The sequence below is a fragment of the Chiloscyllium plagiosum genome, chromosome 4 (assembly GCF_004010195.1).
Source record: "Chiloscyllium plagiosum isolate BGI_BamShark_2017 chromosome 4, ASM401019v2, whole genome shotgun sequence".
NCBI lineage: Eukaryota > Metazoa > Chordata > Chondrichthyes > Orectolobiformes > Hemiscylliidae > Chiloscyllium > Chiloscyllium plagiosum.
The window spans coordinates 34,807,097-34,822,022 of NC_057713.1; the positions used below are offsets into that span (position 1 = coordinate 34,807,097).

The 14,926-nt window shown below is 40.3% G+C and overlaps 1 protein-coding gene across 2 annotated transcripts in view; it reads left to right on the forward strand.

Moving 5' to 3' along the window:
• Positions 1–10,853, forward strand: part of wnt3a (wingless-type MMTV integration site family, member 3A) — a 72,802-nt gene extending 61,949 nt beyond the window's left edge. For both annotated transcript variants that reach the window (XM_043687937.1, XM_043687938.1), the window contains exons 2-4: positions 4,316–4,557; positions 6,551–6,816; positions 8,679–10,853. In XM_043687937.1, the coding sequence (XP_043543872.1) occupies positions 4,316–4,557; positions 6,551–6,816; positions 8,679–9,158 (988 nt within the window). In that variant the 3' untranslated portion in view covers positions 9,159–10,853. The remainder of the gene's footprint in view (positions 1–4,315; positions 4,558–6,550; positions 6,817–8,678) is intronic.
• Positions 10,854–14,926: the final 4,073 nt, after the last annotated feature.

Here is a 14,926-nt window from a genome sequence, read left to right on the forward strand (position 1 = left end):
TTGCCAGGTGCATATTACCTCAAAATCAGAAGTCATACAACACCAGGTTATAGTTCAATAGGTTTATTTGAAATCTCAAGCTTTTGGAGTGCTGCTCCTTTGTCAGGTATTTGTTTTAAGAAGCCCTCACTGTCCATTTTTTATATTTCTTGCTAGTTTATTTTCTCTCTCATAATTATGTTTCGCTCATCTTTTGTTGGCTTTCACAAAATTCCCATTTCTCTGGCTTACCTCTAATATTTGCCTCATTGTTTGTTTTTAATTTTAATTTCATGCTATCCTCAACTTTCTTGGTTAACCATAGTTGGTTTATTCGCTACCTACAATCCTCCTTCTTCAATGGAAAACATTTTTGTTGTGCGTCATAAACTATTTCTTAAACCTCTGCTTTGTTCATCAACTTTCTTTTCTGCTAAACCCATTTCCTAGTCCACTCCACCCAACTCCTTCCTCACTCCTTTTTAATTGCCCTTATTTGTGTTTAGCACAGTTCTGACCCAAGCTTCTTACTCTCACTCTCGATGTTTAGTTCTACCATGTTATAGTCAGTATTTCTTGGGAGCCTTTTTACTCTGAGACCATCTATTAAACGCATCTCACACATTACTAGATCAAAATAACCTGATCTTTGTTTGGACCCACAGCATATTGCTCTAGGAAACTGTCCACAATATGCTCTAATCTTCATTGTAGATTGGGAAAATCAATTTGGTAGGGACAACAAGGACAGAATTCATAAAGTCAGCCATTATTAATGTATTGCCTTTTTATATGCCCTTATTATTCTCTGTCCTACAGTACAGCTACTGTTAGAGGGTTTTTTTGACTACTCCCACAGTATAGTTTTCACCTTGTTATTTCTTACCTCTGCCCATATAGATTCTACATCCTCCAATCTAAGATCATTTCTTGCTACCTTACTTATCCCATCTTGTAGTAGCCACCATCATTTACTTCCTGCCTGTCCTTTTAAAAGTCACATCCCCTTAAATATATAGTTCCCTGATTGCTTTGATTTCTTTGTAGGCATGTCTCGATAATGGCTGTAAGATTATACCCATTACCCACATCCATCTGTGCCTTAACCTAATTTGTCAGTTCACTTCCTGCTTTCATGCCCTCATAATTTTCCTTATTTAAGTTCAAAATGCTAGTTTGGATTCATTTCTCTCTCCCTCAAACTGAATATAACATTCAATCATATTATGAATGGAGCTATCTAGGGACACCTTCACAAAGTGACCAATAATTAACTCTCTTATTGTTCAGTACTAGATCATGTATAGCATGGTTAAAAATCACACAACACCAGGTTATAGTCCAACAGGTTTAATTGGAAGCACACTAGCTTTTGGAGCGCCGCTCCGAAACCACCTGATGAAGGAGTGGCGCTCCGAAAGCTAGTGTACTTCCAATTAAACCTGTTGGACTATAACCATACCCCAGTCCAACACCGGCATCTCCAAACCATTCTAAGAAGCTAGCCTGAAAACATTCAATGAATTCCTCTTAAAGGCTACTTTTGCTCATCAGACTTTTCAGTCTATACATAAATTAGAAATCCTCATGACTATTGCCATATGTTTCTGACAAGCTCCCATTATTTCTTCCTCTAATACCCACCCTACTGTGTAGTTACTGTTAGGGGGCCTGTACACTGCTCCCACTGTGACTTTTTGCCTTCATTATTTCTCATCCAAACTCAAACTGTTTCTGTTTCCTGGTTTTCTAAACCGTGGGTATTCCCTCCCTATCCTGCTAAAAATTGATTAATGGAGCTACTCTTCTATTTTTTCCTAGCTGCCTTGTACTCCTCAATATTTGGGTCCCAATCTATATCATCCTGTAGTCTTACTTCTGCGATAACTATTAGATCATATTTATTCATTTCTAGTGGTGCTATCAATCTGTTTGTTTTGTTCTGAATATTACATAGATTCAGTCACAGAATGTTTAGTTTTGTACTTTTATTATTTTTGTAACTGCTATCCTTATCTGTGATTTACTGTTAGGTATGTAGTCTTCTATCCTTACTGCCCGGGCCTGTTTACTATTTCCTATAATAAAACCTATCTCTCTTGCCTTCTGTTCACTTTTTGATTTACCACATCTTCCCAAATTTGATCCATTGCCCCCATGATTTAGTTTCAAGCCCTCTCTATCTCCCTAGTTATGTGGCTCATGAGAACATCAGTTCTAGCACAGTCACATGTAGATTTCCCCGATGGTACAGATTCCATTTTCCCCAGGGCTGCTGCCAGTGTCCCATGAGCTAGAACCCATTTCTGTTGTACCAATGTTTGAGCCATTCATTGCTTTCTTGAATTCTATTTGTCCAATTCCAGTTTGCTCCATGCTGATTTATTACTCCAGAGGTTATAACCTTTTAATTTGTACCTTGCTCCTCATACTATCTATGCAGAACGTCTTTCCTTGTCCTGCGTCTGTTTTTGCACCTGCATCGATCATGATGTTTGGATCCTCCCCTCTCCCAATGCAAAGTTCTCTGCAGCCCTGACACCATGTTGTCTAAGTGTTCCACCTCCCATATATGTTGAAGGAGAGATTTCAGAATATATTGCAATTTGCAGCCACCTCTCTCAAGAAAGGCTACTATTGACATATAGCTTCAACACCAGACCAGCTGATCCAGCTTAGCCTTTGACAAACTGCAGCAGTGCGTGCTTGACAAAAAAAACTCCTTAAGCCAACAAAGTTCCAGTATACAGTTGACATCACTGCACACCTGTCCTACAGTGGGGTCAGAACTGTGTATTGATGACTCAGAGGAGAGTAGGACAAAATCCATCAACAATAAGTCTAATTCCACAATATATGATGGATTTTTGATATCCTTAGGGCATCTAGTGAAGGGCAATGAATGTTGCCTTGTTTGTGTAGCCCACATTGCAGAAGCCCAGCCTTGAATGATTGCAAGCTGCTCAATTAAATCAAGTTACCACAGCAAGCCTAATTTTATAGCCCTCAACATACTGGTGCATTCATATTTTATGGCATAGGAGCAGTAGAAAATGACTGAAGTTTGCCTCTTTTTTTCTTACACCAGCTAGAGTAACAAGTTCTGACACTAGATTTTGAACTGACCTTAGATCAGCTTTACAAGATGAGGAGTTAAGTGGCAAAAATCGAAGAAAGGTGGAAAAAGAGTTAAATGATTATTCTTTGTCATTCATTTTTGTTACATTTTTAAGTTCTTGGAATCAGTCCCAAATACATTGAATTAAACGCGAACAAAGGATTGGAGCAGAGAATGAGATACTTGCATGGTAACAATGGGCAGTATTCAGTTCAGGTGACTAGGCAAAGATGATACAACTGTCAGTGTCACAGGTAAAGAATAGAGGTATGTAAAGCAATGCTAAAGAATCCTACTTAAGCATCAAAGAGCATGGGTGTGTAAGGCAAGATGTCAAGTGCAGTGTAATTTGGAGACCCAGAGTAAAGTGTTGATGGGGGAAGTACAGAATGATGCTGTTTCTGTTTTATACACCTGTCAGCACCTGCATATAAATGTTCAGGCAGCAGAACATTATGGACAATTTATGGACCAAAGAGACTGAATTTTTAATGTGACTTAAAAATGGCAGACCGAGTAAATTTACCATGATATTTTGTTTTGTTGTGTGTACAAGGTGACTAATGGAATATGAGATTGAAAGAAACTTTACTTCACACTGTAACCTTTTGCCATTGGAAACTGATCAGAAAGATATGTATAAGTGAAAAGGTTGGCAATAGAGAGTATAAGTTCATGTTCAGGAGAGTATGCACAAGCTCATGTGACCTTTTCCCTGCTCATTCTGTATGGGGAGTGGATTCAGAGCTGGGGCAAAAGCAACCTTTATTGGACCAATGCCACCATAATTTTGGTACTACATTGTTTAGCAGATGAGGCATTATACATACTATCCTGGCCAATACTGATTCACAACTATGGTCACTTCCTTAAAAGAAAATTATCAGTTATCATGTTTCTGCTTATGGAAGCAAGCTGTGTACAGTTTGGGTGCTATGAGTTCTGTATTATAATAATGATTTAACATTAAAATTTCTTTGACCATAAATTACTTCAGGATATTCCAAAAGTCATGAAAGATACTCTACAAATGCATGTTCTTTGATTTAGTTTATCGGTGCCAAAATTAACGCTGCTGATTTTCCCCCTTAAGATGTCAACCTGTGCTCACCCATTCTCACCATTACATTAAACTTCAAAAGAATCCATGGAAATAAATGATAGTTACTTCCTCTGACCTCTGACTTCTGATTAAAAGTGTCTTCTCTTTTATTGCAGGTCATTGGCAGTTGGTCATCAGTACTCAACGTTGGCAACTCAGCCAATCCTGTGCGGAAGTATTCCTGGGCTTGTCCCAAAGCAGTTGCGGTTTTGCCGGAATTACATGGAGATTATGCCAAGTGTGGCAGAAGGAGTGAAAATTGGGATTCAGGAATGCCAGCATCAGTTCCGAGGGAGGAGATGGAATTGCACAACAGTTGAGGATAATTTGGCAATTTTTGGACCTGTTTTGGATAAAGGTAATTAAGTTATGTCATCATTCCAGGAAAGAATACCTCCTCTGTGACAAAGAGACAGTGGATACCAATTTGACCAATCTATCTTATTGTTGAAAGAGGTCACTCTCTGACTGTGCATGCTGGGAGCCTCATCTACTGGGAGCCCAGATCAGAAATTTAAGGGCACCCTGCAAATGATTTTCAAAAATATGGTCCGCAAAAATGAGGCTTCCTTGAATGAGCACAAATTGAAATCTTGTCTGTATTGCCAAACTGTATTTTGACTGTTGTTTCTCACACTACACAACACATCTGCATTTTGGGTTTGCAGTTACTTTGATTAGGGACCATGCGCGGTTTTCATTGAGGATCTGGTCTTCAGCCTCAACATTCACCATATTTATCAAATACTTGTATGAAGATATGGAGAATTATATATCCAAATTTCCAGATTACTCAAGGAGGAACAATAAGAAATGAAAGTGCACAGGTTTTTAGATAGAATCAGGAAGCAGTCAACATTGGAAAAGGCAATTTTTAAAACAGGCATTAGCAAGTTTTTTTTTTACACAGTGCAATCAATTGTTAGAATGGATTGGAAGAATTTAAAGTAATTGTTAAAGTAATAGTGAGGAAGGTGTTTGGTGTGCTTTCCTTGATTGGTTAGAGTATTGAGTACAGAACATTGGTTGGCCACTTTTCAAATATTGTGTGCAATTCTGGTCTCCCTCCTATCGGAAGGATGTTGTGAAACTTGAAAGGGTTCAGAAAAGATTTACAAGGATGTTGCCAGGGTTGGAGGATTTCACCCACTGGGAGAGGTTAAATAGACTGGGGCTGTTTTCCCTGGTGCATCGGAGGCTGAGGGGTGACCTTATAGAGGTTTATAAAATCATGAGGGGCACGGATGGGATAAATTGACAAAGTCATTTCCCTGGGGTGGAGGAGTCCAGAACTAAAAAGTATATCTTTCGGGTGAGAGGGGAAAGATATAAAAGAGATCTAAGGGGCAATGTTTTCACGCACAGGATGGCACGTGTATAGAATGAGCTGCCAGAGGAAGTGGTGGAGGCTAGTGCAATTGCAACATTTAAAAGGCATCTGGATGATATATGAATAGGAAAGTTTTGGAGGGATATGGGCTGGGTGCTGGCAGGTGGGACTAAATTGGGTTGGGATATCTGGTCAGCATGGGCAAGTTGGACCGAAGGGTTTGTTTCCATGCTGTACACCTCTATGACTCTATGACTCTTATCCTCCTGATATGAGGATTGAGAAAGTCATGGTAGGTTCTCTTTATCAGTTGAGAATTGTGCCACACTGGAATCTTCAGGGGGCAGTTAAGAGTCAACCACATTGAAGTGGGACTGGCATTCAATATAGGCCAAACTGGGTACTGACAATCAATTAATAAGTATTATCATAATTGCCAGGTTACTAATCTGGCAGCTTCACAGTTACTTACTTCACCTTCTTTTCAAGTTCCTTATTGTACTTGGTTTGAAAGAGAAAGAGAAAAGATCATATCACATGTGACATTTTTAATTTTGACTACAATCAGCATAACGCTATCTATAGGTGTAATATAGTAGAATCTCCATAGTTACAGAGGACCATAGAGGGAGAGAGAAAGAGAGACAGAGAAAGAGAGAAAGAGAAAGAGAGAGAGAAAGCAAGATGACTGTTGGTGGATAACTTGAAGATCACAATGTCTCAGCTAAGACAGTGGTTGAAAAGGAAGGACCTTCATGGTAACTTCAGCACGCGTGAGAATTGAACCCATGCCGCTGGCTTCAATCTGCATCATAAACCAGCCATCCAGCTAGCAAACTCCCTACAGGAATTGTAAATGCTCCAAGTACCCATACTGAGTTTACAGTGATGTCTGTGCATCACAACAAGTTAAACATAATATAGAACACTTTTCTGCCATTTCCATCCAATTCTGGTGTTGCCATGAATTATAGGATTTTGAACTTATAAATAAATGATACTTGTGTATTTTTTGTTGCAGCAACAAGGGAATCTGCTTTTGTTCACGCCATCGCCTCAGCAGGTGTCGCCTTTGCCATTACTCGCTCATGCGCTGAGGGCACTGCAAACATCTGCGGCTGTGATAACCGGCACAAGGGCAAGCCGGGCGAAGGCTGGAAATGGGGTGGATGCAGTGAGGATGTAGAGTTCGGGAGCATGGTGTCACGAGAGTTTGCAGATGCCCGAGAGAACAGGCCAGATGCCCGTTCCGCCATGAACCGGCACAACAATGAGGCCGGCCGCATGGTTAGTATTCAATAAGTTTGGGAGTGAGAAATCTCAGCAAGTTTGGGATAAACAAGCACCATCCATGACATGATTGAAAAGGTGCATGCAATTGAGAACACCCAACAATCACTCTCTTTCAAAGAAATAGTTGCTTTGTGGCAAATGCATCCTGTGAGGTGGTAGTAAACTATACACAGCAGCTAAATCTGAGCTTGTATCCCTAATCTCTGAAGAATAGGTTGTTCTTATTCCGATGCTCTGACTTATGTTGATCCCTGGTTAAGAAATACTTCAAGCTCTACTTCTGAGCTATCTGGTCTCTTCTAATTCTGGCTTCTTCAGCATTTCTGTTTTCAGTTCTCCTGTATTGGCTTTTCTGTCAGCTGCATGGGGCATGAGCTGTGGACTTCCCACAGTAAATCTCTCTCTCTCTCTCTCTCTCTCCAGTTCTCTCTCTCTCACACACACACACACTTCATCCCTGAGGATGTTTCTTTAGCTGTGTATAGTTTCTCAGATTTAGCTGCAGTTTAATGTGGATAAATGTATGGTTATCCACTTTGGTGGCAAGAACAGGAAGGCAGATTACTACCTAAATGGGATCAATTTAGGTAAAGGGGCAGTACAGAGAGATCTGGGTGTTCTTGTACACCAGTCAATGAAGGTAAGCATGCAGGTACAGCAGGTAGTGAAGAAGGCTAATAGCATGCTGGCCTTCATAACAAGAGGAATTGAGTATAGAAGCAAAGAGGTGCTTCTGCAGCTGTACAGGGCACTGGTGAGACCACACCTGGAGTACTGCGTGCAGTTCTGGTCTCCAAATTTGAGGAAAGACATTCTGGCTATTGAGGAAGTGCAGCGTAGGTTCACGAGGTCAATTCCTGAAATGGCGGGATTACCTTACACTGAAAGACGGTAGCGACTGGGCTTGTATACCCTTGAGTTTAGAAGACCGAGAGGGGATCTGATTGAGAAATGCTTTGCCCCAGAGGGCAGTGGAGGCCCAGTCTCTGGATTCATTTAAGAAAGAGTTGGATAGAGCTCTCAAGGATTGTGGAATCAAGGGTTATGGAGATAAGACAGGAACAGGATACTGATTAAGGATGATCAGCCATGATCATATTGAGTGGTGGTGCAGGCTCGAAGGGCAGAATGGCCTACTCCTGCACCTATTGTCTATTGTTTAAAATCTACCTCTTCAACCTTTTGGCCATATCAGAGGCTTTGCTTTGTAATGCTTCTGTGAAGCTCTTGTGACACTTTGTTACAAAAAAAGTACACCAGCTTTTTTTTTGTTTATTGCCCAAGTTTACTTGACCAAAAGGGATTGCGATCATGTAGTGTAAATTGCAGCCTTAGGTCCAAGTATGTTTCGTTCCCTGAAGATCATGAATGAATCAGCTGAGTTCCTGTGGTGATTCTACCTGGTTATTGCCCGTCAAGCACCCATTTAATAAATTCAGTTTTCCAACTTTCCATAGTTTGTTAGGAGATAGGTTACCAATAAACATTCTGAGTGAAACATAGATCGTTATAACAAGGCCCACTGGGCAGATGTGGCAGGGTAATTATTGTGGCCCTATTAAAGATTTTGAATAAATTCTAACCAATACTATCGGACCAATATAGATTGTTACTGGTAGCCCGTTGGGACCTGTGGGATTCTATCACCATACTGAGTGCTTTCAGAAGTGGGAGAGAAATTGCTCATGGAATTACTTTCCTTCCTTCATTCAGAAGGGATAGTGTCAGAATTTGAAATGTGTCATGTGCTCTGTCAGGTCATTGTTTCCTAAGTCAATATGAATTGACTGCAATGTTTTGCTTGGTTATGAGGGATGGCCCGAATAGTGAAAAGAACTGTCCTATTTCCTTCTCAGGCCATTTTGGACCACATGCACCTGAAGTGCAAGTGTCATGGACTATCAGGGAGCTGTGAGGTGAAGACATGCTGGTGGTCACAGCCTGACTTCCGTGTGATTGGAGATTACTTAAAAGATAAGTATGACAGTGCCTCTGAGATGATCGTGGAGAAACATCGAGAGTCCAGAGGTTGGGTGGAGACCCTTCGTCCCAAGTACACTTTGTTCAAAGCTCCAACAGAGAGAGATTTGGTCTACTATGATACATCACCAAATTTCTGCAACCCAAATCCTTCAACTGGCTCATTTGGCACGCGACACCGAAAGTGCAACATCACATCACATGGAATTGATGGATGTGAGTTGCTATGCTGTGGCCGTGGACATGACACAAGGACTGAGAAACGTAGGGAGAAGTGTCACTGTGTCTTCCACTGGTGTTGTCATGTGAGCTGCCAAGAATGCACACGCATCCACAATGTTCATACTTGCAAATAGAGGAAGGAAGAGGCTTTCTGGGAAATTGGTGATGGTCCTGAATTGAAGCATCTTGCTACATGTAGAAGATCAAGATCCTAAGCCAAGGCTCATCTTTGTGCCCATGGATTGATGTTATTTTGCAAACAATGCCTTTTACATACTCTTATAGAAAAAAACCAGTGTTGACCAAATCTTCACACAGTGAAACCTTGCAGCCTGATCACAAAGAATGACAGAATTGGGGTTGTAATCTTTATAGCATTGGAAAACCTTCAGACCATCTGATACAAATAAGCTGTGTCTGAAAGAACAAGGGTGGATCCTACGCTCTGCTGTCTAACATTTACATCAAAGAAGTAGTAAAACTATTTTCTCAAGGTCTGAAAGGGAATTCTAGAAGTGGGAGACAGGCTACCAATGAACATTCTGAGTGAAAACATAGATCAGAATGACAAGGCCCATTGGGCAGATATGGTAGTAAAATTATTGTGGACCTATTTAAGTTTTTGAATAAATTCTAGCATAGTAAACTATCTAAGAAATTCAGTTTTTACAACTGTCTATTTACTCATGTTTCCTGATGGATTTGTTCACTTCACTCATCTTCAAGAGCAAATTGTCTACAGATTTACTAATATCGCTCATTACCTAAACCATTTATTCAGTCAAATAAGTTGCTTGGTTATAAAATGTTTTCATTTACTAAGTCTGACTAGTTTACAATGAGAACATCCATGAAAGGTATCCTACAGTTGATGTGACTTCTAACTATCTGGTAATACAAGAGCTTTCATTTTATATTTGCAAACAAAACAAGCCTGTCTCATCTTTGATATTACAACTAGACATTTTTTTAATGGCAACGTTTTTTTTCAGGTCTTGATAAATCATCAAGTTACCAAGTTATCAAGGCAATGCCTTGATCAATCATAGTCAAACTGCTTGATTTAAAATTTAAAGCCTGTCAGCCAAGTGTCAATCATCATTAACTAGTGCAATCTCCATGGTAATACATATACCAGTCAGAAACCACTTGCCAACCATTCAGTGCACACTCCTCTTGCAAAATGGTTTTCCTTCAAAATGGTATTTTTGTGGATTATCCAAATGAGTAGAAGATGGAAAGCTTTGACAAAATGTATCTTTTTCTGCAATACAGAAGTAAGTTACTGTAATAAAACAACTATCCAAAAATGGAAAACAAAGTTGAGTTTGAGGTGCTTGACTCTATTTAGAGAATAATGAGTTCCACAAAGTGGGCAGCCTGTCAATATGTTAGACCATTGATCAAAAAGGAATAGTGGACATAAGTAAAACTCAAGTACCATTAATTTATTATTTTTTTCACTACGTTGATACCATGGCCTGAATTTTACCATAGGCTTTGAAACCCTGATGTCATTGAACTCCAAGTCTGCACTTATTGCCTTCGCAGTTTTACCACAGGTATATCTTCTAGTCCACACATATGCCTGAAAGCCTGGTGTCCTGTTGAGAATGGGAGACACCTGACACTGCAGGCCCAGTTACCCTTTTAAGGAGCTAATTGCAGCCAAGAGAGCTCCTTTCCTCTTTAGGCCATCAAGCCAATGGTGCCAATGCTGCAGGCTATCTTATGGAGGCCACATCCATTCACCTCTTCAGGGAAAAGGACTCATGCCACCATTGGCAAATGCTGTTGACCCTGTAAAATACTCCTAATAAGGTCATTAATTAAGCTGATAACTGTCCACTTCCTGGAGTCTCCATCAAGCTCTGCTGTGGGTAAAACTCTCCAGTCAGGCCCCCATGATTGGACAAGTGCCCAACTATCAGGGGTCAGCAAAACCCTTGCCCATGAACTCAATATTAGAAATATTCAGTGTGGATATCACCAGTGTTCTTTCACCCTTTTCAGTATTCTGACTCCAAAGGGGACTGCAGGAATAAAGTTATAGGCAGCGATTTAATTTTTTTTTTAAAAAGAGGCAACAGTGAACTTCAGTTTGGCACATGTTTTCAAAAAAAGCCTTGCTGAGTTGCTGCGGTGTATTCTGCAAATAGTACACACTCCCACCATGGTGCTTCTGTGGTGAAGGGATTCAGTCGTTAAGGTAGTAGACAACCTGCTAATCAAGCTTTTTCCTGGCTGGAATTGAGCTGCTTAAGTTGTTTTCCTACCATCTAGGCAGTCTCATCATAAATTAAAACTGAACTGGTGGCTAATCATATTAATTCACCTCCCTTTGTTACTGTGATCTTCACTGGCTGGCTTCTTGCCCAGCCGTATGAGTTGGAGGAGGAAGGAACAAACCCTGATCTGGGGTTCCCTGCTACTTTCTAACTGCCTGCTCATCAGAGCAGTAAAACTTGTGTCCAAAATTTTAGTGCACAAGTGATCAATCTCCTGATAAGCACCTGATATTGATCCAGTTAGATACATGGCAGTTATTTTCTAAAAGAAATGTAACATTGTCATACACTTATATAAATAATTACATTATACACTGAAAATTAAAGCATACTTTAAAGGAACAGCTGTCTTAGAACTATCATTTCCAAATGTTTCCACTAATGATGGTTTCCTACTGTCTGCTGTGAACACACTGCTGAAATTTGCACAAATTCCAATACCCATATATTAAGTAACAAGGTTCTCATCATTCTGCTTTCTGCACTGTTTCTGATTGGACATTCCACATCATAAAACTTTCTGTGTAAACGTTGTCTCAGCATCTTTTGTTGTTGAGTGCAAATTTGATTGCTGGCAGATTGTCCAGCTGAATATTCTCTTCTAGTTCAATGCATTGGCAAGCTTCTCATAGTTTTGAAGCTTTACCCTCTTCATTTGAATAGGATTTTGCAGTTTTTCCAGTGTTTTCTGATTTTGATGCATTAGACATGCTTTGGAAATAACCACATGAAATGATACAAGTTCAGTCCAATTATAGCTCTTACTTCAAATACTCGACCAACTCTGGTCTAACAACCTTCCAAAAACTGTGTTCTTTCATGCCTGATCTCTTCTCCAGACCCCATTTTCTTCATTCCTAGTTCAGTGGTTGTGACTTCAGTTGCCTAGGCCTCACGTTCTCAGATCTCCTCCAAGAACCTGTCCACCTCTCTTACCATCTTTCCCCCTCCAATTTCCTCAATCAAACCTACCTCTTTCATCAAGGTTTTAATTGTCTGTTCTAATATCACCTTTGGTTTGGTGTCAATTTTTGTTTGATAACACTCCTGTAAAGTTCCTTGAGATATTTTCCTATGTTAATGTGTTGTGCAGTATAAATGCAAGTTATTGATGAATGGCTATTTGGGTGGATATTGCCAGCAACAATGCAACTATACCCAATACGAGTCAGAATTTTCAGCAAAACCGGGGAAGAGCAGCTCGGGCCCTTTACACATTCAATTCCGAAATTTTGTACAAAGTACTTTTGAATTTCTTAAGATCAATTTTTTTAATAATTTATTTCAAGAAAAAAAATTGTATATATTAGTAATTATGAATATATATTTTGTTGGGACATTGCATTTTTTTGCTTTGTGACTGTAGAGGTGACTTCAGACAATTGGTAATACTTTCCACTGATGATTTCTGGATGTGTTCTCAGTGACAGTGTTACACTGCTCAATGTAAACACGACACTAACTTACGAATAAAAAGTTATTTCTCAACTGAAAGTGTTGGTTCATTGCCTAGATCTGGGTTTTAGATCTGTGGATGTGTCTATATGTCTCATTGTGTGTGGGTGTGAGTGCTCAGTGGAATTCATAGCATCCAAATTGCTATGGTTCAATGGTGTTTTCAGCCCATCCAGTCTGCACTGGCACAAAGCTACTCTAAGACTATGTGAATCCCTCTTTCCTACATTCAGCTCTTAACCTTGAATGTTATGACATTGCAAGTGCTTTTAAAAGTTGAGGTTTCCTGCCTCAATTACACTCCCAGGCAGTGCATTCAGATTCCATCACTCTTCTTGGTGGAAAAAAAATCCAGATCCCCTCTAACATTCTGTCCTTCACCTTAGAAGTGTGCCCCTTGTTGATGGCACTTTAGCTAAGGGAACAGCTGCTTTCCATCTACCCTGTACATGCTCCTCATAATTTTATACACCTTAATTAAGTTCCCCCCTCAGTCTTCTCTGTTCTAAAGAAAATAACCTGAGCTCATCCAGTCTGTTTTCTTGGCTAATATGTTCTATCCTAGGCAACATCCTTGTAAATCTCCTCTACACTCCCTCCAGTGTAATAACATTCTTTCTATAGTGTAATGACCAGAACTGCACATCAGACTCCAACAGTGGCCCGACCAAAGACCTATGCAACTCTCATATAACTTCTCTGCTCTTATAATGTATGCCATATCTGAGAAAGGTGTGTTCCATATGCCTTCTTAACTCCCTATTAATCTCTCCTGCTACCTTCAGGGATTTGTGGATAAGCACCCCACGACCTCTTCATTCCTCTGAGCTTCCTAGTGTCCTTCCATTCATTGTCCCTCATCTTGTTGCTTCTTCCAAAGTGGATCACCTCATACTTTTCAGCATTCAATTCCATTTGCCACTGATCTCATACATCCTGCTTCTTCCCTCGGTTAACCACCTAGCCAATCTTTGGGTCATCTGCACACCTTGCTACCATCCCTCCCACATTCACATCTATATCATTTATATATATATTATATCACAAACAATAAGCAGAGATGAAGGCCTAATGGGATAATCACTGAGCTATTAATCCAGGGACCAGGGTTCAAATCCCTCCATGGTAGATGCTGGATATTGAAGTATTTAAAAAGTTAGAATCAAGAGTCTGTTGATGATCAGGAAACCATTGCCAATTGATAGTGGGAAAAAAATCATCTGTTCACTGATATCCTTTTAGGGAATGAAACTTCTGTCTTTACCTGGTCTGGCTTACATGTGACTCCAGACTCACAGCAATGTGGTTGACTCTTGACAGCTCTCTGGGCAATTAGGGATGGGCAACCAATGATGGCCTAGCCAGTGACACCTACATTCTGCGAATGAATAAAAAATAAGGGAGCAAATATTGTTTCAGTCACACGAACAACCTTCTACTACCTCCAGTTGCCTACCACTAAGTTAATTTTTAGGTCCAATTTGCAAAGTTACCCTGGATCACCTGAACTTCTACCTTCTTTAGCAGGACCCCATGTAGGATATTGTCAAAGACTTTGCTGAAATCCTTACAAAGTATATAAACTGAACTACAGGACATGAAGGCCATGTCCTGCAGTGGCGAGCATGGGCTGAATCGTGGACTAAATCCCAGACGGATGGCAGCAGAACGAGAAGGGGATGGGCTGAATCCTAGAGCAACGAGCGGTCTAATACCCAGAGCAACAGGTGAGTTGAATCCTGGAGCAACGGCAGCAGGGGAATCCCAAGTCCGAGAGTGACGGCAGCAAGACAATCCCAAATTCTGGAACGGCAGATGGGGAATCTCGAGTCCCAGAGCAGCATGAGGTGAAGCAAATCCCAGTACAGTGTGATTAACCTTATTGATGCTGAGTGCTGGTGAGGATCAGACTGGAGGCTGGAGCAATGTGGGACAATTATTGGACTGGGGCCTGGCACCACATGCTGAGCTGCTGCTGTTGGAATTCTTACCAGACTGCAATGTTATAATGTTACAATGTTATAACTACCTCATTTCTAACTCATTCTCAGTAATAATGCTACTACTTTCCTTTTAATTCTCGTTGGTATAACAACACTTTTTTTTTACTCTGTACCTAGATTAGGACCTAGGTATTTGTACCTAAGATGGCGCCATTA